We start from the raw sequence: 26,171 nt of genomic DNA, 5'->3' as shown, positions 1-26,171 counted from the left end.
GACACCGTTTGAGCAATAGTTAGTTCAATCTATAATTACTAGATGGTGCTGTCTACGGCTTGAGAATTTGATGACATGACATGACTGAAGATAGCGCTACTGTATTGAATATTACAATACGACTTTGTTTTAATTACATAATATAAATTTATTTTATTAAGCTGCCGTTAATTTCTTTTTAACTTTTAATTGAATTACTATTAAAAAATAATTGCGTACGTCCGCGTCGATAGAAAAAAATAAATTTAGATATATTTGTTTACAAATTATTATTGATCTTACCACTAAATAAATTAAGAAAATAAGTACGATATTACTCCTGTTTACAACAATGATATTACCTACTTGAAGGCATCGCAACTATGACGTTCTAGTGCCACGATTGTATGTACAAAGAAAAAAAACATCTACCAAAATATATCTAAAAAGACTTCGTTCCGTTAAGTGTGGTAAAAAAGTAGCTGGTCTTTTACGAGTCCGACTCGCAACACTGACAAAACTGCCATCAAGTTTGGTGCAGTAGTTTTATATTTTAAGTCAGTTGCATGGCTTTGTTCACCAATGAAAACAATATTCTGAAAATTCTATTACCAATTCAAAATGGCGTCATTTGTATTTCTAAACACCTAAATAAGTTAGTGTTTTATAACTAAAATATATTTATTTATTAACAGTTTATATATCTACACAGAAAATATAGAGAGACAGAAGATTAGAAAATACAAGTACAAAGGTGCCTACTGCTTATTTGTTTAAGAAATATCTACCAGCAGACCTGCGAGAAGACATTTGCAAAAAAACAAATTTACAGGAATATAATACTTAAGTAGGTACAAACCTCATTAGTTAGGTAGTACAGACCATCCATTAGCCTGTCGATACAGGTGGAAACCGAGTTCCAAATAACCGGCCTGTCCTACTATCCTATGCGTTTCAATATAATTTTGTGACCCGTGTAATCTAATTAGCCGCTGTAATGAACACGGGATGAACCCATATTTGAGCGAACATAGCTCGTTTGGTCTATCTGGCATAGATTTGATAATCTTTAGTATTATTGCAGTTTAATGGAAAATAGGCTTGATACTTATTATACTAAGGGCCGGTTTCACCACCGCCAAATAAGTTCCCGTTACATGACAGAATTTTTATAAAAAATATGTCAAAATTTTTCAATTTATCTGCTAGATAGCGGCTAATCTGTGATTGTGACACAGGCGTTTAGTATTGTACCTACTTATTTATCAAAACAAGACCGTGTTTCGGATGGATAGTTAAATTATGGGTCTCGACTGTTATGCACAGTCGTGTAGTTTGAAGCCAGAAAGTCTGAAAACCAACCTGTTTAGATACCCAGGTAACTGGGCTGAAGACGTCGGATAAGCAGTAGCCATACAAAGTTAAGAAGTTACAGACTAACATACAAAGTTGATAAAAGACTATGATGATGAGATGTTGCAATTTAATATCATTAAATCTCTTAATATTTTTACCACCAGCTGTTGCTAGTGAATGCATTCGATTGGATGTCGGTTATAGCTTCAAAATCACTACCTTGCCTTAACGACATTGGATAAACGTAGCTTATGTGGTAATCCAAGATTTCATCGTAATCGGTTCATTCGTCTGTACGTGAAGAGGTCACAAGCATACACACTCACATACTTTCCTCATTTATAATAATAATATTGTGATTAGGTGATATTAACCAAACTACTGATTAATTTAAATATTGGTAGTTCCGGTTCCGACCAAATAAACAAACCCTCCAATAAATTTATAACCGGAAAAACCTGTAAATTACATCGATCTTTATTTTTAGTTTTTGCAAAATTTCAACTGTCACAAGTTCATGAGAAATTACACCATGCCTGGTGTCAGTCGGGTAGACAGACGGACAATCATTTTTACCCTTTAATATTTACCATTTATTAACATAAGAATCTCATAAATTATGACAATCTAGAAAATAAACAAGACTACCTTTTACCATTTTCCGTATGTTGACCGATGATGAAAGAAAACGGTTTTCAATAGAAAATCCGTTGAATGGCGACCGATGCCTTAACCTGAATAAAGCTATTGTGCCAGTCTCACCTTACGACGTCAATGGAGTCAACTCTTCATATGTGGAGCAGGTTTATTCAAAAGTCAGAAGGTACTGTTTGAAACTACGTATTTGCAACTTGTATGTAGGTAGGTACTAGCTGACCCAGTAAACGTTGTTTTGCCTAATAAATTATTTCTAGTTGTATGTATTTTTAATGCCAGAATATAAAAGAAATAAAAACAAAATTTCGTCCAAAATATAAAAAAATATTTTTTTGTGTGGGCAACCCTTGTCAATTAGGGATATGAAAAATAGATGTTGTTTTATTCTCAGACCTACTCAATATGTATACAAAATTTCATAAGAATCGGAAAAGCCGTTTCGGAGGAGTACGGTAAATAACATCGTGACACGAGAATTTTATATATTAGAAGATGTAGTACGAAACTACGAGTACATATACATAGGTACATACATTTGTTTAGGTACCGTTAAACGGACGTGATATATGAGACATCAGCACATTTGTTCCGAAAATCTAAACGACTTATTGAGACAATGCGAGAGAAACTCCCAATTAGATTACGTCTTCTATTCATCCAAAGTTATTGTCATTTTACAAGGAGAAGATTCATTTTATTTTCTTGCAGATTAGGTAAATATCGCTGTCTAAATACTCTTCCATATAAAAAAAATGACCTACTAAGAAAATCTAAAAAGCTCATTCAAATTTAAAATTCTAAAAGAATTATGTAAATGACTATGTAATTACATTTTTATCTGTACTTTTTACGGTGAGTGACGTCACACGGCTGTTATTGTGACAAAGTTCTATCGCAATATCAACGTGCGGGGCTTATATTTATGCATGTCTTTCAAGTTCTGCCTTATAAAACTACGAAGATCGTTATCTCACTTTGCATGTAAAACTTACCGGTCCACGCAGTAATTTACCGGTAGGCAAGACAGCTTCATCACAACGCGATGGCTCGGTAATTAAAATCTTAGCTGGTTAACTCAAGTCAACAGAGAGGTACTTGGGTAAAGACCACCTTTTAAAGTAAGACTTCGAGCTGTAAGAACGAGATGGAGTACTAAAAAGTGTAGAGCGGTATCTCTCTTTCACAGCTGTAACTGACCTTCTTAAGACTTGGTAGGCCCCAGTTACCTTACAGGTATTAATTAAATGGGTCCACGGCTGCGTGTCTAATTGACTGCTGTGGCGACGGATTTTCATGCCTGTCTTCAAAGATATGAATAAACTTGGCCTTAGTTTGAGTTTATGGTACCTACGTATATTTAAGTATGAATCTGGTGTATGATCGTTTATCTAGGAAGTACCTTTTTGGAGACGTTTTTGTTCTGTGTTAAAGTGAGTTGTGAGCTGATTTTATTGACAAAGTTATGAACTACTCAATTTTGTTAAGGATTGATAGAACTGAGCATAATCCCAAGTGTAATTTAATTTAATTAAACAAAAAAGTTACGCACGTTTGGTTCCCCTAAACAGTGCACCTATAATAGGGCATTTCACAATTAAAAACTGTATAATCCGTCAAAAAGATTTCTTAAAAATATTGGAAACGTATTTTTTCCTTTTATCCCATTATTAAAAAGCACTTAAGTATGGTTTTGGATATGGTTGGTTGGTTATGAAATACGTCACTTGCTAGTAATAAGCGTACTAGTAAGTGACGTCACGCGAGAAAAGAGAAATCCGTCAGACGGACTAGACAGATTTTTTCTTCAAAATAAATACCCTGCACCTACCACATACATCTATTAGATCCATATAACTCACACACCTACAGATACAGAAGCTCCATAATCACACAGAGTCACGCGTCACATCCCGGAAACCAAAGAAATCCAAGCGCAGTCGCTCCCAGCAATTTCATCAGTATTTGCAATTTCCCAATCCGGTACTGGCAGCGCAGCAATCTTGTGGCTATAATTAAAAAGGGTGAGAGTGGCATACATTGTCAGACTGCACTTGTGTTGATAAACTTTTAATAAGAGGAAGATATTAAAAAATGTGAAGTAATTAAAAAAAATGTGACTTAGGTATTAGTTATTGTTCTCCGTTTCAACAGCCTTTTCTTTTTTGGTTAGGCGGGGGAATCCTCATGGACTGTTTCATCAGCCCGAGTGTCGGTTAGGTATAATTTCAAAAATACCCTTCTTTAATGCAGTCGGATAAGTAGATATATGTTAGCCCAACGTGCCAGCCATCTTCATATCCAATCGTCTAGCCCTTAAATTGTGGGTCCCGGCTGTTATTTACACATCTTTGACAGCCGTTTTAGGGTAGTCAGAAGACAATAAGTCTGACAGCCAGTCGGACTTAACTTGTTTCGTGTTGTTTGCTGTTTGTGTATGTAAGTCTGTTGAGGAAGTTAGATAGTCGGATTTTGTAAAACACTGGTGCATACTTGCATATGATTAGACTGGCAAACGACCCAACATAGTTTTGAAAAGGCTAGGATGTTGATGACGTCATCGTCATGTAAGAATGAAGGAACGAAAGCGTATTAAGTACTAAATTACATTCTTTTCTCGATAAGTCATTAGTAAAAATGAAGAAAAAAATCTCTAATTTGTATAATTAGTGGAAGTATCTACCTCATTATGGAGCAAGTTCGGCATTTGCAACAATCAAATTAAAAAACCGGTCAAGTGCGAGCCGGACTCGCGACAGCTTTTCACGGTAACAATTCGACTTAAAAGACTAAACTTGAGGTTGAGTCAACCAACAAATGAACGTTACAAAGATGCTTAACTCCAATCCTTATTTCAGGATTTATTGTTAAAGTGGCATCAGAAATATATAACATTTCAACTATATAGCTACCACGGATCATAAAATCCAGTTTGGTGACAGACGGACGGACATAATAGACGAGAGAGTATTCTTCGTTCTTTGCTTCATCAGTCACTGTCTGAGCTCAAATGCAAAGACGGACGATTATTAAAAGCCTACTGTAATACCCAATTGGCTATGACAAAACTGTCTTGGGAAATTATGTGACATCTGCAAGACGTTTTATGTCGCGAACAATATCCCTTGAGACAAGATTCAAACTGTTTGATAGAAAACTCTTTGCAGTTTAAATAAAAAAAGAAACATTTAATTTTAAACATGTTTATATTTAGAATTCTTAAAATTATTTGTAGGTTAACCTAAACTATTTCAAGCTTAAAATTAACATATTTTTATCTCTAAGTACATTTAAAACTAAAGAATTATTTTCTCTTATTATCACATTTACAAATACAGTTTAAAAATTCTCATTTTACTCTTAAATATACACTTGTAACATTGATTGAAATTGCATTAATTTTTACGCAATGGTAGGTATATATCAGTGCATGTATCCCGTTGTAAAGATACCTATTGTGACTTGCTCGGTGTAGTCCATTTTTCAACGTCTGTCACATTTATTTTTTAATTTCTCCGTTCAGTAAATTGCACGTCGCAGGAAGCAAGCCAGTGCTTTGCGGAATTTTCTCGAAGGTTTCTTTTTCTTAGCTCTCCTTTCCACGATGGTGTAAACTTGGTTTTCTTAATGTCGTTATAGGCAGTTTCAATAAATCATTTTAAACTTTTGGGAACTCAGTACGTATTGTTACAATATTCTTCGACTAGCCATAGTCAAAGGATGCATACAGAACATCATTAAATTACAAACGAAACTTAAATGACTTTGGTATATTCCACGCTGAATATAAAAAAAAAAACCGGAGCTAAAATCTTAAGACCAAATCGCTATCAATGCATCTTACCAGCCAACTTATGTTGGTTAATAATATAGTTAATACTGTTCTTGGTTCCAATGTTGGAGCCAATCTTTTTGCCAGCTGTGACGATGTCACTTGCTTTGACCTTCTTGATGTAGGACTTGACGTAGAAGTCTCCGAAGAGATACATGAAGAGGACGGTGTTGAAGTAGACGGAGGCCGTGAGGATGTAGGCTGGTTTGCAATCGGAGACCTGGTTGCTGACCAGGATGTGGAGGAACATGAGGGTGAACTGCACCTGGAGAACATATGTGAGTTATTATTGTTAGTGGCCATAGTGGCACAGGGCATTTGCTTCCATTCTCAGGGTTATAAGAGATTTATGTTATTTCATTTCGTTAGTCAGTCTTTGGGGAAAATATTGGAAATTAGACTTGTTTTAGAAAATGACTTTCTCAAAGTTGAATCCTCCTTCTCAAAATGGATCCTTTGGAAAATATAATTCGCACGATATTACGACTTACATTTTTGATATGAAAATTCAGATAGCAGGTATAGATATTCAATTACATGATTCACTGCTTAAGGGAAATAAGTCATTAGTGCGAAACAGTGTTTTGCTTCCTCAATCCCCCGTACTTCATAAGCAGACATCCGACAGAGACGAAGTATAAATATCAACTTTGAATTGAAATCACATATTTCCTTACCAGTTGCATTACAGTGATGTATTTCTTCCACCACAAGTACTTAGTGAGGTGTGGAAAAACAGACAGCCCGTAGTAACCATACATCACGATATGAACGATGGAGTTTATCACGCCGAGGAATACTGTGTTATCAGTTCTGTAAAAGAAAAATAATAATTTGGTTAAGATTCCGACATTCTAATTATAAGCCAGGTCCTAAATAATGCCATCCTCGATGGGGCAACAATTCGTGCAGTAAATGTGGTCCCAGTACCAGTTGGATATGCCGACGCACTTTACAGGTCGGCCTTCAAAACGAAAGGAAGCCCTCGGCACCTTTGACGACGGTGACCCGCGGCCATTATGTAATGAATTCTATGCATTACGGCAAACCGACTAAATGCGGGAGATGTTGCACGGCGGTTCAGGTTTATTCAGTAAAGGTCTGACGCTACCCACTTCCTCCCCGAGGAGGTGGTAAAAAAGGTTCTATATATTTCTGAATAGATCTGCGTGTAAAGAATAAGGCGACGAAACATGGATATGTCTTTTAATAACCGATCTTTAATGTCTGAATATGACAGACCTTATAAAGAGAAAAAAACTAGAGACATTTAAGAAAATCCTGTTTATGAAGTTAATTTGGAGGGCATTAAAGGCATGCGGTGCTATCCTGAGTCACTTTATATGCTAAGAGGGAAGCTGTATCCTCATCCGCTATTATAATGCGGGATGACCGATGGACCGTTGCAATATTAGACCCATGTTAATGTTCTCTCAACGCTAAGGTAGCACTAAAATACTCCATTTGACGAAAAACCCATTAGGTATGCTACATTTAAAATTTTCCAGTTTTTCATTCATTTGTTCACCAGTTTACGTAAAGTTCTACTTCTTATTTTCGTTCGGTGTTTTTATAAGCTGGCGTTTTAAACAGCCGCATAGATTCTTCTTAGATTAACGGTAACAACACTTAACTATAACTGATCGCTATTAGAGTATATAATATTCCACAACTTTCGCAAAACTCCATTTAGTCTTAAACTAAGCTAAGCTTGTGTCATGATTTCTAGAAAACTGATACCTAAACATGCTTATATTATACACACATATTATAAATAATATACACCCAAACACAAAACAAATAATCGTTCTCATCACTCAAACTTTTATGATGAGCAATCGAACCCACGACTTTCGGGCTTCTTACCAACAGGCCAATCAGGTGCTAAGGAACAAACCTGGAGTATTTGACGATGGACCAGGTGGCCATGACCATGATGGTGTGGTGGTAGACGTGGAGGAAGGAGACCTGGCGCTGCTTCTTGCGGAGCACGAAGCACACCGTATCAGTCAGCTCAATCACCTTCGTCAGGAAGTAGTAGTAACTGCCGTCGATAATCTGTCGAAGGAAGATAGTTTTTGATAGTAACTATCGTAAGAATGATTCATTATTTAATGATGTAACGGTTCACTCACGCGTATTTATCGGGGTAGCCAGATTAGTTTCGGACCCAACCGGAGTACTTAATCATGAGTCGAACCGTCACATCATTTAATAGAGGACAGTACAAAGATAATTCAACAAAAGTAGGATCAAATTGAAGTTGTGCTATCATCATCATCATCATACACAGCCTTTATCCTCCCACTGTTGGGCAAAGGCCCCCTTTTCTCGTGGATGATACTTTTGTTAGTATCTTCTAGTTATTAGAAAGGAACAGACTTTCACAAACAAACAGATAACGTACACTAAGATACCCAGACTCAAGAAATTGAGGTCAAAATATCTAGAACGGATTAAAAAAGTATTCTACACTACACTATTGATTGCGAAGTTGTGAAGTTTCTTACAACTGTAAATTGTAATTTTACACGTAAATTGTAATTTTATGTCATGAACATGTTATACGGTTTCAAAATATTAAGACTTGCTAATACCCTGCAGGCTCAAGGGAAGTGTTTTGATTATTGAGTTTATTTATAATGAGGTGTCAGGTGAAAACCCCCATTATCGTCTCTGCTGATAATAAGTTTATCGCATTTGAAATTCATATTTTGTTAGTTTTCGTTCAAGATTTATTGGTACTGAATTTAATAATTTAATAGTGTGTAAGCTAAAGTTTTATAATTAAATTTCCGTAAAAGTACCTAATGAGATTGTAGGTACATAAAACCAAAAGAGATGGTTCAAAATTTTTTGTATAGTTTTTGAATATGACCGAGAACGGTTCTTTTCACCTTACACTAATAGTTGACAAAGCGAGTATGCTGGTAAGCCTATTATATTTCACTTCTCTAATTATGATAACGTCTTCTGAAGCTTTAAAGCGCGGAATTCAATGACTAAATGTTATTCTAATTGGCTTTAGCTAATTCTACTAAGTATCGTTTTCCAATTTAATTCATGTATGTAAGTGACGTCACGCGAGATTTTAAATCACTATATCCCCTTAATTTTTGGTTTACGTGATAAAAGAAAAAATACGTAACAAATATTTTTTGAAAATCTGTCTGTCGGACGAAACAGTTATTTTTGTCAAATACCAAACTATTTAATTCTTATACTATTTAATAAAAAAAAAAACTATGTACTTATCCATCTAAAGTGTTATGGTTTACTAACTGTTTCATTATACACGTTCTTAATTACTGTTTGGCTTGTGTCAAATGAATAATGCCAACATTTGCCAGTGGCGCAGCGAGTGAACATTATCCATGGGATTAGTCATCAAACGCAAATGCAGTACCGGCTTACAGAGTTCAGCGTAACATACTATAGTAACCTAACATACAGAGGCGGTCATTGAACAGAGCTCGGACTCTACTATTTACAATGGCCGATGAATGAATGGAAATTGGATTAAATTGCAATATTCGTAGTATTCATAATTATTTATTACTTTGAAATTAATTGTATTGAACGTGAGTGATCCGCCATGTACTGAATTTCCAATTATTGTGTTGGCGAAATACTTAAGAGCTTTAAAAATGAAGAAATGCTTAATTAATAAATAATTATGAATTATGCAGCCCGCCTACGGAAAGTCGGTCCAGGCAGGCGGAGCCACGGTAAGAGGGTTCCAGTTTTTTTACCTTAGGTACGGAAGGAATATCGTTTGGCTGGAAGGTCTGTACAATATGTGTGAGTGACAATTATTTCATACCCAATTAATTCAATCTTACCTGCTCTCCGGTACCATCTTTTTCACAGTAACATGTGGAGTGCCAGAGTCCGTATCGCCATAGAAATCGAATTCCCTGAAAATGGTAAATGTATTTAAATTTAAAAGAAAATAACGAACGAAATATGTAAATCACTGTGACAGAGAGTAGTTTAAAATACAAAGTCAAACAACGCCATCTATTTTCAAGCTAAGCAAATCTATAATCTATACTAATATATAAAGCTGAAGAGTTTGTTTATTTGTTTGTTTGTTTGAACGCGCTAATCTCAGGATCTACTGGTTCGAATTTAAAAAATATTTTTGTGTTGAATAGACCTTTTATCAAGAAAGGCTATAGGCTATATAACATCACGCTGCGACTAATAGGAGCGAAGATACAATCGATCACGTGGACGAAGTCGCGGGAAATAGCTAGTCTTGTATAAAAAGTACTTGGCAAACATACATAGATATTCTAAATACATATGAGCACTGCATATTGTATATTTAACAAATAAAAAAAAAAAATAATAATCTATATCTATACTAATATATAAAGCTGAAAAGTTTGTTTGTTTGTTTGAACGCGCTAATCTCAAGAACTACAGGTTCGAATTGAAAAAATATTTTTGTGTTGAAAGACCATTAATCGAGGAAGGCTTTAGGCTATAAACCATCACGCTGCGACTAATAGGAGCGAAGATACAATGGAAAATGTGAAAAAAACAGGGCAGGTATATATCATAACTTATATCTTCTACCCACGGGGACGAAGTCGCGGGCAACAGCTAGTTACAGATAAATTACACCCAGACACAGGACAAATGGTCTACGTAAACGTTTGTGAGTGAGAATCGAACCCACGACCTACGGCATAGCAGTCAGGGGCATTGACCACTCGACCACCAGGCCAGCCTAAACGCTACGTACGGACAGGGGTAAAGTTGAACTCACACTGTGAGCTACGGTGTGTACAGATTCCCATTCATACTGCTACGCCAGCGAATACTCGTAGCGTAATGACAGCTCGTAGCAAGATGCCTGATATATGCGAATGAAATTGTGAATTTTAAAAGCTCGAGGCCGACTATCAACTATCAACGGACGGTCCCGAGCACATGAATAAAAAAAATCCATAAAACATAGCTCATCCATCAAATTTATAACCGTGTTAAACGTTACTTAACATCGATTTTGTCTTCATTAGAGAAATACAGTTCATGCGATAGAGCCTGGTGACAGAAGGACGGGTAGACAGCAGAGCCTAATATGATCTTGGGCGCGTCTATCATTGGTAAACCGTCTTTTAATAATACAAATTTCATTTAGTGATTTCTACAAAAAGATCTTGCTATATCCCTTACTAGCTTTTCGCCCGCAGCTTCGCCCGCGTCGAGGTCGGTTATATCGCGTTTCCAAGAGAACTCTTCAAAAGTCCGGGATAAAAACTATCCTATGTTCTCTCTCAAGATCAACTCTATCTATGTACCAAATTTCATAAAAATCAGTACAGGCATGAAAGCGTAACAGACAGACAGAGTTACTTTCGCATTTATAATATTAGTAGGGATTTCTCACAACACTACATTATCTAAGCAAAATATTATCCGAAGGAATATAACGTAGAGAAAATATTAAAATTCAACCAATAACATATTCCAAAGTTCAATTTGAAATCTAATCTTGAACTCGTTCATAAAGATGCGATGAGTTCAAGATTACCTCAGGTTGCTACAGATCAACTGATTGTATGCATATTGATCACTGACCCTAGTAAGGTCAAAGAACAGACAATGTGGATGTTGAACTCATTAGTAACTTCTTGTTCTGCATTTAAAACAATAGAATTAATAAAAGACCTCGTTGGAGTGAACATTGAACTTTTTTTAATTTTTAAGGTTAGCAAGGCAGATGCACTTCAGACGCCATTTAATACTTCAAATGGCGTCTAAATGTGTGCTTCAATATGGCTAATTGTGATTTTATGTAAAATTTTTGAGAAATGACGGATTAAGTATTTTTTTTATGAATTTAATAACGTTAATGATTAATTAATCTATTGAATTATTGAATAAAAAGAACTGGGTATCTATTTTCATTAAACATAAAAAATTGATACTTAAACATATCAAAGATGGTGCAAGGGAGTCGGGGCTAATGACGTCACATGTCTTGTTTAATTAACATTTATCCTATTCAATTATTTATTTGTATAAATGAATGTTATACATGCCTCTGATTAAATTATTATTAATCGACAGGCAGGAGTAATATTTTCACATGAAATTACGTCACAAAAATTCACCACTCAAACTGCCTTTTGCTTACATTATATTAATTAATTCTACATCACCATTATATTAATCGGCGAGATATTCATTATACTTACGATCAAACATAACTTTCTCTATAAGCCTTAATTTTTCTTGCTTGAGTACTCTTTGCAGAAAATAGGAGGTATTGTTGTGCATTTTTTAATATTGCTCAAGTGGGAGTCCTAATCGCAATACTAAATGCTCCGTCCATTCCCAACAAAGGTAATTCTCATTTCGATTTCATTTGAAGAAAAACAATCTAGCCATCACAGCTGAGATACAACCTGGTGTCAGACGGACCCTAATATTGATCCATTTCTACCCCTTGTAGGTTATAAACTGAGGTTATACACATCATCATCGGCCTACCCTTTTCCCAACTATGTTGGGGTCGGCTACCAGTCTAACCGGTTTCAGCTAAGTATAAGTTTTTTACAAGGAGCGACTGCCTATCTGACCTCCTCAACCCACTCACCTGGGCAACACGATACCCCTTGGTTAGACTGGTTGTCAGACTTTTAAAGCTTCTGACTACCTGTGACGACTGTCAAAGATGTAGGAATAACAGCCGGGACACACGATTTAACGTGCCTTCCGAAACACGGAGGAACTTGTTATGACAAAGATGGTCACCCATCTACGGACCAACCGCGTCAAGCATGGCTTAACCTGTGATCGATTCACTAATGCGGTTATAGCTTAGCCACGAGTTCCTCTTATACACACTTATGATAATTTCTTACCCATATGAAAAAAAAATAAGTACCACTTACCAAAGCAGAAATGATGAACGAGATGACGACTTGAGCGGCGTTGTAGAATATCAGCCAGTTCCTCAAACTGAAGGGAGGCCGGTTCTTCATCACGGCTGGTCCAAATCTCAGGACGAACCACAAGTATGAGATCAGGATCATGATGACTGGGAACGGGGAACCCATCAGGAACTTCCTGTCACTGTATTCTCCTGTAAATAATAAAGATGAGCTGCTAGGTGTCGCTAGTGTGATAGTCAAAAAGGTTTTTATTTCAAGTACGCTGTTTTCCAGCCACTTTCAAAACGTTACAGTAATGACTATTCGCAGTTGAGGCAGACTTTCGGGCGCTTCATCCCCATAACTGGCGAGAAATGGCCAAAGATCGGGTGAAGGGCCTCTCGTATCAGAGACCAAGACAAATTTTGGGTTGCTGGAACAGGAATAGGGCAAATGATCGTGCTCATCACACAAGCATTTGTCCTAATGGGAATCGAACCTACGACCTAGGGTCTAGGGGCTTCAGGGCTACTAACTTCAGACCAACCGACCAGTCGAAATATGAGATAGTAATATGAATAAATCTTACCCTCGCCCCTGAAATCCCAGAAGTTTCCTGAGTATAAGATCCTCTCCATTTTTCCGTTTCCACAAGCTCCCTCTAATCCCGATCTTAACGTGTGGTCACGGAGAATGCCTGATTAATTTGTTACGATCTGTATTAATATGTGTTTAAATACGATTGCCGTAATCGCTTTTCAATGAAGTGGGGCGTGGGCGCACTGCGAGCGGGCTTAACGTGATGATAATGTTAGTAGAAGCGCCATTTTTGAAGACTATGCGTGATGGCGCATTTCACGAATTAAAGCTTGTCTCTTTCACATTTGTAATAATAGTACTTTAATATGGGATAACCTTCGTAATCCTACTATTATCATAAACGTTTGTTCGTCTTTCATGCAAAAACCACTGAACGGATTTAGACAAAACTTGGAACACAGTTTATAACCAAGATCCACACATAGGATAGTTTTTATCTCAATTTTATGTTCCTGTAGCGGGCGTAAGTATAAGTTTGGCATTTTGCATCTAATTACTAAATGGACTTTTGGATTTGTCTTAGTTATTATAGCCACAGATTTTAGATTTTGGCCCATGTCGCTCATACCAGCCACCATGAAAAGTTAACAAACATACTCACAAACTTTGCCTTTATGATATTAGTCTTAATTAATGTATTTTATTCCTATTTACGATATATTTTCTCTCTTTCAATAGTGTTTGTGTAATTTACTTCGAAACCCTGGACATTTTGTAGCAATGTCACGTTGCGATTACGTTTATGCAAATCCGCTGCCACTAGCGCCCCAATAATAATAGAATAAAATTGTAATTCAAATTATCAACACAATTAATTAGGCAATTCGAACTTGGCATTGTTTTGTTCACAAAAATTCAGCTCAATATCGTCTAAAGACAATGTGATTAGAGGTCACGTGATGCAATGAGATTATGTTTCTCGTAATTTAAATAATCTTAAGGAAAATCACAGTTTTTTGAAATGTATATCTGAATCAGAGGCGAAGGAATTTCGTCCTCAAATATATTGTTGTTAACATAGAAGTAACTTGAAAATCAACAGACTAAGGTACGTTATTAAATGATACAACGGTCGAAGAAGGTTGGGTCCGAAACTAGTCGGGCACTCCCGATGAATACGCGTGAGTAAACCGTTGCATCATTTATTAATGCATCAGTCTCACGATAGTTGCTGTAAAAGACTGAGATACTTTTAGTAAATCTGTTTACACGAAATCAGTTACGTTTAAAAACAATTAAGTCCGACATAAAAGACTGCACGGATGTGTGTCGGGTGCATGTGATCCCCGAGACGGACATCGTTTGTGTGATCCACGAATGCTTGTCCTGAATCTTGGTGTCTTGTGCATGTGACTTGAATGTTTGTGATACCCCTCCGATACAAGGAGCAAATTCGGAAACGTTTTTAAACTTAAAGATATCGAAAACATATTTATTTATTAGTTCATACCTTGTTCTTACTTTCATAAACGTAGGGGAATGATTTGCCTCAGATACGTAATGTGGAAGATTAAAACTACCGCTGAATTTCTTTATCTATACTAATATATAAAGCTGAAGAGTTTGTTTGCTTGAACGCGCTAATCTCAGGAACTACTCGTTCATATTGTATTGAATAGACCATTCATCGAGGAAGGTTTTAGGCTATAAATCATCACGCTGCGACTAATAGGAGCGAAGATACAATGGGAAATGTGGAAAAAACAGGGTGGATTTCTCATAAACAAGGGGTTCAGCTTGTGTAGAATAAATGAAATATTTGACAAACTGTTTGCGTCGGCATTGCATTGCTCATGCATCCAGACGTACAGATTAAAAAGCTTATCCTTTCATGAAAAGCCTTGACAGACGAGAAACTTGTGGCGCGAGTTTATTTAGTGCTTTTCATGACGATCCCAACATAATTTATGTTGCTAGTAACCGCAGTACAAATTAAGCAGTAAAACAAACATAAAATGAAATTATTAAATGATGTAACGGTTTACTCACGCGTATTTATCGGGGTAGCCCGACTCGCGATCCCGCTGCGTCTGCTCATGATTAAGGACTCCAGTTGGGTTCGAAACTAGTCGGGCTACCACGATAAATACGCGTGAGTAAACCGTTACATCATTTAATAATGAATCAGTCTCACGATAGTTATTATAAAAATAAATACTAAAATAATCTGATAAATCCGTCACATACATTTCTAAAAAATATTGGTCAAGCGCGACGACATCGCGACACTGTTCAAAGCGGCTAAACTTTACTAAATTTTACTAAATTAACTGTCTTAAGGTTTATGGGATAAATACTGGTGACAGACAGACGGACAGATAGCCTTAGTAATATTAGCTCCGGTTTTAAAACAGACTTGTCTTCATAATAGTCAAGTGAGTTATAACTAAAAGCAGGTAACCTACATTGAATAGAGTTTTATCCAGGTTTAAATAAATCTTTGGTCTGTAGTCCAATGACTAAATGTCTGTGGAAACATTGGATTTTAATCCTATCATTTATCAATAAGATGGATAAAGATTTTGTGGGCAGAGATCTATAGAGGATATTACTGATTTAAAAGCGGTCGAGGGTTTTTTTTACCACTTCACACAACTCCATGTAGTGTCAAATTAGGTAACGCTGATATTATTTTTAAGTACTAGACATCTTATGCACAAAAATATGTGTCCTTCGTCTGAGTTTGGCTTTTTTTTAATATGTATTATATATACAAACTACAACCGGACACAACTTAAGAATCTATTAAGTCTGTGCAGAATTAGGAATCCCCTTTCCTGGTATAAAAAAGCACTATCGTCCGTCTGTACATCTGCCCGCCTTTCTGTCCTATACCCTTAATGTAATGTGGCTTTCAATTGAATGGTGAGTGTATTTCACTGCACTTGATTGCAATTATAAAGAGGACTAACGAAAAGAAACATATGAAAATAAATTTGCAAAAATATCCAAGTTAGCCTTTTGTATAAATCACTCTGTGTTACATTTAAAAGTCGGTAAGCGTTGCAAAGTGGCTTTCCAGATGGCTGGCTGAAACCTTGCTGCTAATGCTGTGAACTACAGCTGAATGCTTTAAGGAAAATATTAAAGTGTTACTGAAAGACACTTTCTGAATATCAGATTTTATATAAACACTAGCTGACCCAGCAAACGTTGTTTTTTCATATTAATAAAAAGGGTTAGAAAAGAAAAAAAGAATAGATGTTGTCCGATTCTCAGAGCCGCCTAACGCGCACACAAAATTTCGAAAGAAGCGGTCAAGCCGTTTCGGACGAGTTCAATTACATACGCCGTGACACGAGAATTTTTATATGTTAGATGTAAATTAATCTGAAACAGAGTATTATTTATACCAAAAACGAAGACCACTGAGTAACATTAATAAAATCATTACTTTTTGTTAGTGGATACTACATGTTAAAGTTAATAATTAAATGAAGTACTACAGTGTGAGGACGTTGGAGAATAAGTATGGGATTTATTATTTACGGCTTTAGCCCATATGAACGAGCACTTATTTATTTACGGGCTGTGTGCGCAAAACCGTGGAATTTGATATAATGGACGATTCATATATGTACAGAGATTTTTGGATGTGAATATGTGATATTAATTGGCTGTTACTTGATCCAGATGTTTGATGAGATTTATTTGAGACTAGCTGTTGCCCGCGACTTCGTCCGCGTGGTTAGAATATATAAGTTATGATTTATATCTGCCCTGCTTTTTCGACATTTTCCATTGTATCTTCACTCCTATTAGTCGCAGCGCGGTGATGGTATATAGCCTAAAACCTTCCTCGATGAATGGTCTATTCAAGACAAAAGGTATTTTTCAATTTGGACAAAACAAACTCTTCAGCTTTATATATATGAATAGAGTATAGATTTTTCTGTAATTGATAGATGGAGGTAAAAAAAAATATCGTAGAGGTTGGACTGGACGCTATTCTGACGTGATAGTTTTTGAAGCTTAAAGACTCTCAAAGTAATTAATTCAAAATACGTCCTGTGTTTTTAGATTATTCCCCATAATGCCCCGTATTTAGGTTCTTATTTTATTAAACACAGCAAAGAGCCCTTCCAATTAATTAACCTAACCAACCAAAATAACAAATCTTGCGTCGTTTTGTTGTCCAAATATTGTTTTCATATGCTCCCTACTCGCGCTTTTTATGGTCGCCTTGACTTTAAAAACAGCTATGTAAAAAATAACGTTTCAAACATGAACCTTGAACTATAAAAAGTTGGACATCTCGTAAACCTACCACAATATTCAAGAAATTAAGCCAAAACTCAAACGTGACTCACGCGATATTCTATACAACGTAAATCAACATTATAATGACTAATCCAACGACAAAATCCAAACAGAACATGAATTTGGCACACAATTGCAATAGCACAATAGAATGAGTATCATTAAGTGCGCTTTGGCAGGCCTCGTCCGCCATGTTGGTGCCAAAGCTGTATCCGTTTCCGTTCCAATTTTAAAGTCTGCACATTTTCCGAGCGTTTAAAGTTGGAATGGCCAGTTATGACCGTTATCCGAACCGAATTATGGATCGTTTTTGGAATTTTGTCTTTCGAATTTTGATTTGTGGGAAGGAGGGAAACTTTAGTCACTTGTTTCTAATTTAGTAAGTCTAAGTCAGTTTTTGGAATAATGTGCATTTCACGTAAAGTTAAGATTGAAATACTCATCATAAATATTTTTACAACAAAATCCTACAACCGCCTTCAAATAAAATCTCATCAGCCTAAAAACGAAGAAACAGAAATGTAGGTAACCTTTTCAAAGGGAAAAAGTAATCACTAAACAACTCAACATTTGCAACTCAACCTGCACGTCAACTTATTAAATCCGCTGCTTTAATCTTGAAAGTGACAGACACAGAGACAGCCTCTCAAAACTGATTCACGTTTCACTATCCGTCCATACGTGTAGAACAATAGCTACACGATATTAAATTACTCGTGTAGTGTAAGAGACATTAATTCCCTATTAGTTAAAGTTCAGTTAAGAGTGTTGTAACATCAAACACTATGAGGCAGGCTGTTAACGCTGTCAAAGGAGAAATAAACTTCAAGCACCAGTCATTTAAGTCCAAATTCCCTTGACAATATTTGGTGAGAAAATTACACGTACCGTCAAGTTGAGTGTCTGTTAGTCAGTTTTGAACTGTATGCTTAAGTGATAAGGTTGTTTTTGTAAAGATATGTTTTTATTGGACAGTGTTTAATGGGGTGCAGACAGCGAATTTCGTAAACAAAATTGCCAATGAACCGTTCTAACTATAAATTGATTGGGATGGTTACTTTAAAGTAATTTGCTGAGGGCTAAAAGATGTCTCCACATAAAAGACGTAACTTTTGTAGGTAAGTCTGAAGTCACACTCCTAGTCACGCTGTCCAGTCAAAAAGTTACGTGTCTCAAAGAAAGAAACGCTATTTTTTAGCCTTTATGCATTCCACTGCTGGACACAGGCCTACTTCCAAATAGGTAGTTTGAGACCCCAGGCCGAGGACAGCCTACGGTAGCTTAGAGTCATGAAGGATCTCCCTTAGTATCTTCCGCAGGGGCTGGCACGTGAGGCTCTCTGCCTCACTTTCAGCCACCTTCATTACGAGCCTGACTGCTTTCTACTGTATCTCGCCCTGGACCATGGATCGAATCAGGGCCGGACAATAGAAGTCATAACTGCCGATCGCCGCTACGACGACACAGCTTGCTCCGCCCACGCATTGCACCATTTTCTCCAGGAATTACCTACTACTGCCAAAATTATGATGCAAGCTAAATATCTCCTAAAAAACAATCCTTATTTCCTCCGATTCTCTTCACGTTTTTGAAGTTTTAATAAGGTGTAACGTTTGGGTAAATTTTATATAAGACGCATGAAGTCGAATGCTACATTATTCATTGTATATTAGCCAGTATTCAAATGTGCTTCTTAATAATTCAGGTGTCGTGAGCAGAAAGGGTGTGCTAACTTAATTACGTAGAGCTTGTGGTTTATACAGTATAATTACACATCATATACGGTGTGAATTAAGCCTAGGAGCTAACTAAGAATTTTTAAAGTAATACTGTTGGAATTGTCAGAAAGAGACGGCGATTTTCAGTGTATTGCTCTTTCTCCCTTACACTATTGCAAGAAATCTTAAGTGGTGGTTGAAAGTAATCTCTTAGGCTATAATGCAAGGCGTAGAGTCATATTTAGAATTCAGCATATTTGCATTGTTTATCATGTATGCACGTACAATAAGTGGGTAGATGTATACAGGGTATAAGAGTGTTTATACGAATGCATTTTCCACATTACTGCTAAGTTGTGTATGCTCCAGTAATGCAAAATAAGGGTTGAGTTTTAAGCAAACTCCTTTTTTTCTTGTATTGTTGACATACAACGTGGTGTCAGGAGTTTAAAAAGCGTCTGAGGTGGCTTACTCACCTAGAAAAATTGTTTTTGTAAAATGTTTTATTTCACCACTAGCGACTTCGTCCACGTGGTTAGAAGATCTTAAAGCCCTCGAAGATGAATAATTTTCCCCGTTTTTACCACATTTTCCATTGTATCTTCGCTCCTATTAGTCGCAGCGTGATGATTTATAGCCTAAAACTTTTTAATTTGAACCAGTAGATCCTGAGATTAGCGCGTTCAAATAAACAAAATCTTCAGCTTTAAAATATTAGTATAGATTTGAACATCGACAACACCTATTTTTTAGCCCTGATATTTAAAATAACTCATTTGAAATTATCTAAACTAGACACTCGGTAGTGCGCCAAGCCAAGTTCAAGCTAGTTAGACGAGTATATTAGTACATACACATTTGACGGGCCTGTTAGTCTAGTGGTTAGTGACCCTGACTGCTATTCCGGAGGTCGTGGGTTCGATTCCTGCCCAGGACAAATGTTGTGTGATGAGCATGATCATTTGTTCTGGTGTCTGGGTGTAATTTATCTATAATATATCTAAATTCTAATCTATACATATAATAAAATTGTAGAAAAGTGAAAACTGTACATTGAATATTTTTTTTAAAGAATAATTGCTGGGTGGTCTACGAACGATTCCGAAGCCGAAAATATGATTTTTAGAATTTTTGTCTGTTTGTCTGTTTGTCTGTATGTATGTCCGGAAAGATCTCGGAAAGTACTGGATAGATTTGATTCAAATTTTCTGAGAATGTCAACAAGATTTCCGGTCAACATACTTTTTACTTATTATCCCGCTTTTCGTTACAGGGGGTGAGCAGGAGCCTTTTATATCTATAAACAAATATCAAATTATCTCATAAACTACTGAATATATTTCATTCAAATTTTGCATGAACCTTATCATACACATGATACAACAAATATACAAAAACCATAACGCTACTATGAAGGGGGCATGAGCAGTAAAGTTTTAAATATTTGGACTCACCTGTAACATCGTTTTGAGGTGTATTTTCACCCCATTGAGTAGGAGGCAGCACGGTCATCAATTTACACAAAAAACATCACGCTATTTACCTTAAGACTTTTGGCAGAGCAATAATAGGATTTTTCGAAAATAAATCATTTTCAGAAAATTAGTCATTTTATTTTCTTTCAAGTCTGATATAGGCCTACCGCGACTATTTTCACAAGTAAAATAAAAGAAACATAAACTAATACGTTTTTTTATGCAATTGTTCCCGTAATCGGTACATTCTTGAAAGAAAGGAACTTAAATTATTTGTATTTTTATTGATGTACTAAAATTACTCAAGTTCAAATGTGGAATGCCGTAATATGATTTTGTATTTATTTACATAGGTTTATATACCTATGTTTTTAGCTCGGTAACATTGGCGATGCTACTTCAAGATCAAAACATTCGCAGTGACACTCAACCCAAAGTTGCATGTAGTTCACATTGATCTCATCTATAATTATACATAACAAAAAAATACTGAACGACACAGTTAATTATTACCTTGGTACATCTGTAACAACTAGAAACAATTTTTTTTCTTCAATTTGCCACATTACATAGGCCAAATGTATTTCGGATAGAAAAGCCCAGAAAACTTGCATAAAAACTGCATAATAGGTATGCAATGTGAAAGATCTATAAGACCAAAGCTATCAATGAATACACATTATGTATCTATTGATAGAATAATGTCTACTGATACCTGGGATTTTCCAATATTTTAACGATTTGATCGGTCTACATCCGCCATTATAGAGACCGCACACGTGGTCCTTCCAAAAATTCCTTTAACAATTTATTGTAATCTCTACTTATTTAACATTTTCTTCTTTCGTAGCCTGGTAAAAACAGGGGAAGGAACGAGACTGAATGAGTTTCTGAGATCCCTAAGCCGACGAGGATTAGGAACATATTTTTGGAAATTTCCCCAATAAGGCTGATAATAGAGTGTAGCTATCAGCACTTACATCCGTCATACAATGTCTGGAGAATTCATTTTGGCTGTTGGTATCGACAGCGTAACCTCATAACCAACCTCATGTAGTCTTTATTTAAGTTCCATTTATGCAGTAGGGATGACGGTAGGTATTTTACTTCAATGATCGACAGGTAGGTTAACGAATAAAATACGTAATTTTTCTTTGTAAATTGGTACAGTAAATAGAACTCATGCGCATGAAGTCACTTTTATGTTCATATTTTGCTTTGTCGTAACATCACAAATTAAACATATCCTATACTATAATTTTTGTCATTGTCAATTTTGAGAAAAGGGGTGTCTGTTATTTTTTTTATTATCACGCTATTTATTTATCAGCAATTTAAAGGCAAATCGTGATCAAAACACCAGGGGGCCAAGATAACACGTTTACCAACTTTTTTATTTTGGAAATATTTCAAATGTTTGTGAGGAAGATCAGTTTTAATATTAAGACAACAATCAAACATAACATGTTCCAGGAAACCGTTTATTTGGGCGCAATTTTGCAAAATCTTTTATCTTATGACACTATGTAAAATCCACAGTTAAGTACCGAGCCCGACTCTCACTTCACCAGCTCCGTCCACAAAAATAATTTGACATCTTCTTTATATCGTCAGAAAACATCGTGTGTGAAAATAACAACTGTCTGGCTATCACTGTTCCTGAGAAACAGCCAGGTGACAGACAGAAAAACGGACACCGGGGCCTCAGTAATATGGTTCTGGTTAACCTTTTTGGTTACAGTACAATAATAATTTTTATGATACCTCATAATCACTGTCATAATCCCTCTAGCAATTTCAGGTGTAGGCCGGCCCAAGAACAGACGTGCTCGAAAATCATAACCCACTCAATTAGAAAATGGAAAACCCTCGAAAGTAAAACATTTTTAGCAGAAGTGCTAAGACTGAGTTATACCTTCTGTTATTTTGTACTACTAATCCCCCCCCCCCCTATTTTTAAACGGCTCGATTTGTCAAACATGTCTCTAAACGAACACTCGCACATAATCCATGTTTAAATTAAAATCGTTCAATTCGTTCGGAAGCTATGATGTCACAGACAAACAGGCAGGCAGATATGTCCAAAGTTATAAACCCCTCTTTTTGGGATTAAATAAGAAAAAGTCATTAAAACAGCTGTGAAATATATGACACCAGGATAGTATCGTAAACGATGAAATGTGTTTGATTCAAACATTTGATAGTCTTTGGGCCGCTCAAGATTCATTATAATTTAGAAATAAAAAAAGTGTTTCATTTTCAATATTGCATTACTTTTTTGAGATGATCGTTATTATTAAACTTCATAGTTTTTCACGTCTTGAAAATCACGCAGACAAAGTCGCGGGCAACAGCTAGTAAATAATATATCTAAATCTGTATATATCTAAATTTTAAATAAATATATATATATATATATATATAAGTAAGTTTATCAGTAGTCTGGTTACCATAACACAAGCTCTACTTAGCTTGGGATCAGATAATCGTGTGTGAGTTGTCCCAGGATATATTAGGATATATTATATTATATTATACATTACTATAGAGAAGAAAAGATTATACGTAGGAAGTAATATTAAAAAGACTCTCATTTGACTTCAAATTCGTTTTGACACCTACGTTACACCTACGGGATCGCTGAATGAAATGAAAAAAGGTTTAATACTGAATATAAATGTCAATGTGGGAGGTGCCGCCGGCAATAGACGGGATTGTAAAAACCCATAGAAATGAAATTAATTTATTTTGTACAACGCAACGAAGTCATATCTATTACAGCTAGTTAATAGGCCGAGTAGGGTGACCATGGTTTAAATAGTACCTACTGAGATTTTCTCTAGAATTGTGTCTAGATTTAAACTAGTCCTTTTCTGCGAAACCAGGTACTGTATTAAACTAAAATTGTCATTTTTTGACCGGTTTCGAAAGGCTTAGTAAACTTATATATCTACTTTAAATAAATTAGGCTAAGTTCGAATCTGACTAGCAACACAAGGGTTCCGTAACAAATAAACTCGCAAATAAAAGTGAAGCAAATCGATTGGGTGACAAATATTTTTTTATGTTGGATGGACCCACAAATTTTATTTGTCACCCAACAAATTTGTGACCGTGACAAGCTTTGCTTACCTAAATTTTTAGTAATTGCGACTATAAAAAGAAACAGACACCATGAAATACAGTGTGGTGACATATGGACGGACAGACAGCCAGTGCTTCAGTGATAAACCTAAAAGCACAAAAAAGTATGAAAGTCAATCATTAAAAAAAATGTCCCGATATAAAACATAAAGTGTGGAGGTCGCAGCAATCAAGAGTGTTTCGATTTCGGGAATCAATCTGCCTTAAATGGTTTCACATTGATTTCGACTAAATGAGAATCGTTCGACGGTTTACAAGGAATCTGTTCAGATGTACGAATGTTTTCCTTAATTAAAACCAGCTGATATCAAGAGACATTTTTTGTTCTGGTTTTGGTCAACAATTTGTATGAATTTGTTTATTTTTGCGGCGCGGCGGGGTCCTGATTAAGGACTCCGAAACTAGTCGGGCAATACCGCGTGAGTAAACTGTTACATCATTTCATAATTAATAATTCTCACGATAGTTACTATAAAATGCTAGCTGTTGCCCGCGACTTCGTCTACGTGTTTAGAATATATAAGTTATGATTTAACCCTGCCCTATATTTTTCACAATTTTGCAATTTTGCACGCAGCGTGATGGTATATAGCCTATAACCTACATCGATGAATGGTCTATTCAACACAAAAAGATTTTTTCTCAAACAAAAAAACAAACTTTTCAGCTTTATATAATAGTATAGATATAGATTTATGGACCTCTTAGTGTCACGAGTCCAACTCGCACATGACCAGTTTGTTTCCAAATACTCATAATCTAAGCAGTGTCTACGATTTTCAGACCGAAAATTATACAAAGTCATATCGAGATGCTTACTTACAAGTATATTGGTCAGTCCACAATAATTTTCCGGTTGAATTGTGATTGAGGATGGAGTATTGCTTAAAGAGACCCTCATTAGCCAATATATGATGCAATTTTCCTGGTAATAAATTGGAATCTTTCCACATCTTTGGGTTTATGTATTTATTATCCCTCAGAAGATAAAAATATGTTTCTATTTTTGGTAAATGAACTTCTTTTCGTCGTCCTCTTCATCTTTGCATGTGTATGTGAAGTAGGAAAAAAATGAAGATGATGTAGCATCCGCATGCAGCTAATCTGATGCTGGAATTAAAAGGTCATAAGGCCATCGGAACAGCGCGAAGAAAACGACTTTAATGCCATGAATTTTGGGCTACAGATCACCATGTCATAATATGTAATTTGACATCGTACAAGCATGTTATTGTGGTGTGGTTATTTACCACAAACCAGCCTGTCGTAATATACCATGTATTGCGAACAACATGTCATTGTGGTCGCCATTAGTCCAATGTCTCACGCTATGACAAGTTCGTTAACCAGATTTCGATATGGTTAATCTGTAATACAGGTATTATAAAAAAACAATTGATAATTCTATTAAATTACGTACTATCTGCCTGAGTGTATGTAACTTTGAGGCCAAAACTACTGAACCGAATGCAATGAAATTTGGTACACAGATAGTCCAGGGCTTGAGAAAGGACATACTACAAACATGATTTCATCTCAACATAGGCACTCTCTATTCCCCTACTCTCATAGCTCGATAGACTGCCCGAATTCGACTCGACCGGAGAGAGACCGAGCGTATTGGAGTTGAACTTGAGGCCTTTGACATGGCATTCCTGCGGTTATACCACTAAAACTATCCAACTTCAAAATGGATAAGCTTATAGACTACGAGCTGTAGCCCGCAGTAACCCACGACAAATCGAAAATGATCCCACGGGAAGATAAAATAAAATCTGAAAAAAATATGTTAATCCTGGTTCCTACTATCTAGGTACTAAGTTTCGTCTAAATTCGTTCAGTAGTTTTTTCTTGAAAGAGGAACATTTCTAAAAGCATATTCGTATTTCGCGTTTATAATATTAGTAGGATAACTAAAGCTTACAATTGACTATAACATCCCTACTGTTTAATATTATAAATGTGAAAGTAACTTTGTCTGTCTGTTTGTCACGCTTTCACGTCTAAACCACTGAAGTGATTTTAATGAAATTTGGTACAGAGACAGATTTGATCTTGAGATAGAAAATAGGATAATTTTTATCCCGGATATCTTTTGAAGAGTTCTCTTGGATACGCGATATAACCGACCTTGACGCGGGCGAAGCCGCTGGCGAAAAGCTAGTCTCTTATAAATTGAATTTCATAATTGAACAACTTTTAAATAACATCAAACATATTTTCCATTACACAAAATAATTATAAAATACATTCACTTGCCTAC

General features: G+C 36.0%; 1 protein-coding gene across 1 annotated transcript; it reads right to left on the bottom strand.

Moving 5' to 3' along the window:
- Positions 1 to 5,753: 5,753 nt before the first annotated feature.
- Positions 5,754 to 19,820, bottom strand: LOC113498049 (elongation of very long chain fatty acids protein 1-like). Its single transcript, XM_026877949.1, has 7 exons — positions 18,154 to 19,820; positions 13,301 to 13,408; positions 12,733 to 12,923; positions 9,664 to 9,738; positions 7,719 to 7,879; positions 6,499 to 6,634; positions 5,754 to 6,086 (listed from the first exon to the last, which is right to left on the bottom strand). Exons 2-7 carry the CDS (start codon positions 13,347 to 13,349, stop codon positions 5,820 to 5,822), a joined length of 879 nt encoding a protein of 292 aa, XP_026733750.1. The 5' UTR covers positions 13,350 to 13,408; positions 18,154 to 19,820; the 3' UTR covers positions 5,754 to 5,819.
- Positions 19,821 to 26,171: the final 6,351 nt, after the last annotated feature.

This window comes from Trichoplusia ni, chromosome 10, assembly GCF_003590095.1.
Source record: "Trichoplusia ni isolate ovarian cell line Hi5 chromosome 10, tn1, whole genome shotgun sequence".
Lineage (NCBI taxonomy): Eukaryota > Metazoa > Arthropoda > Insecta > Lepidoptera > Noctuidae > Trichoplusia > Trichoplusia ni.
The sequence above is the reverse complement of the archived record's forward strand: the minus strand, read 5'-3'. Positions and strand labels throughout refer to the sequence as shown.

What these genes read in the sequence shown, in the direction of transcription:
- LOC113498049 (XM_026877949.1), bottom strand. Translation starts at nt 13,349, where the DNA reads ATGGAGAGGATCTTATACTCAGGAAACTTCTGGGATTTCAGGGGCGAG. An exon ending in CTGGGATTTCAGGGGCGAGG is followed by an intron (nt 12,924 to 13,300) that starts GTAAGATTTATT and finishes TATTATTTACAG; the next exon opens with GAGAATACAGTGACAGGAAG. An exon ending in CGTTCATCATTTCTGCTTTG is followed by an intron (nt 9,739 to 12,732) that starts GTAAGTGGTACT and finishes TACCATTTTCAG; the next exon opens with GGAATTCGATTTCTATGGCG.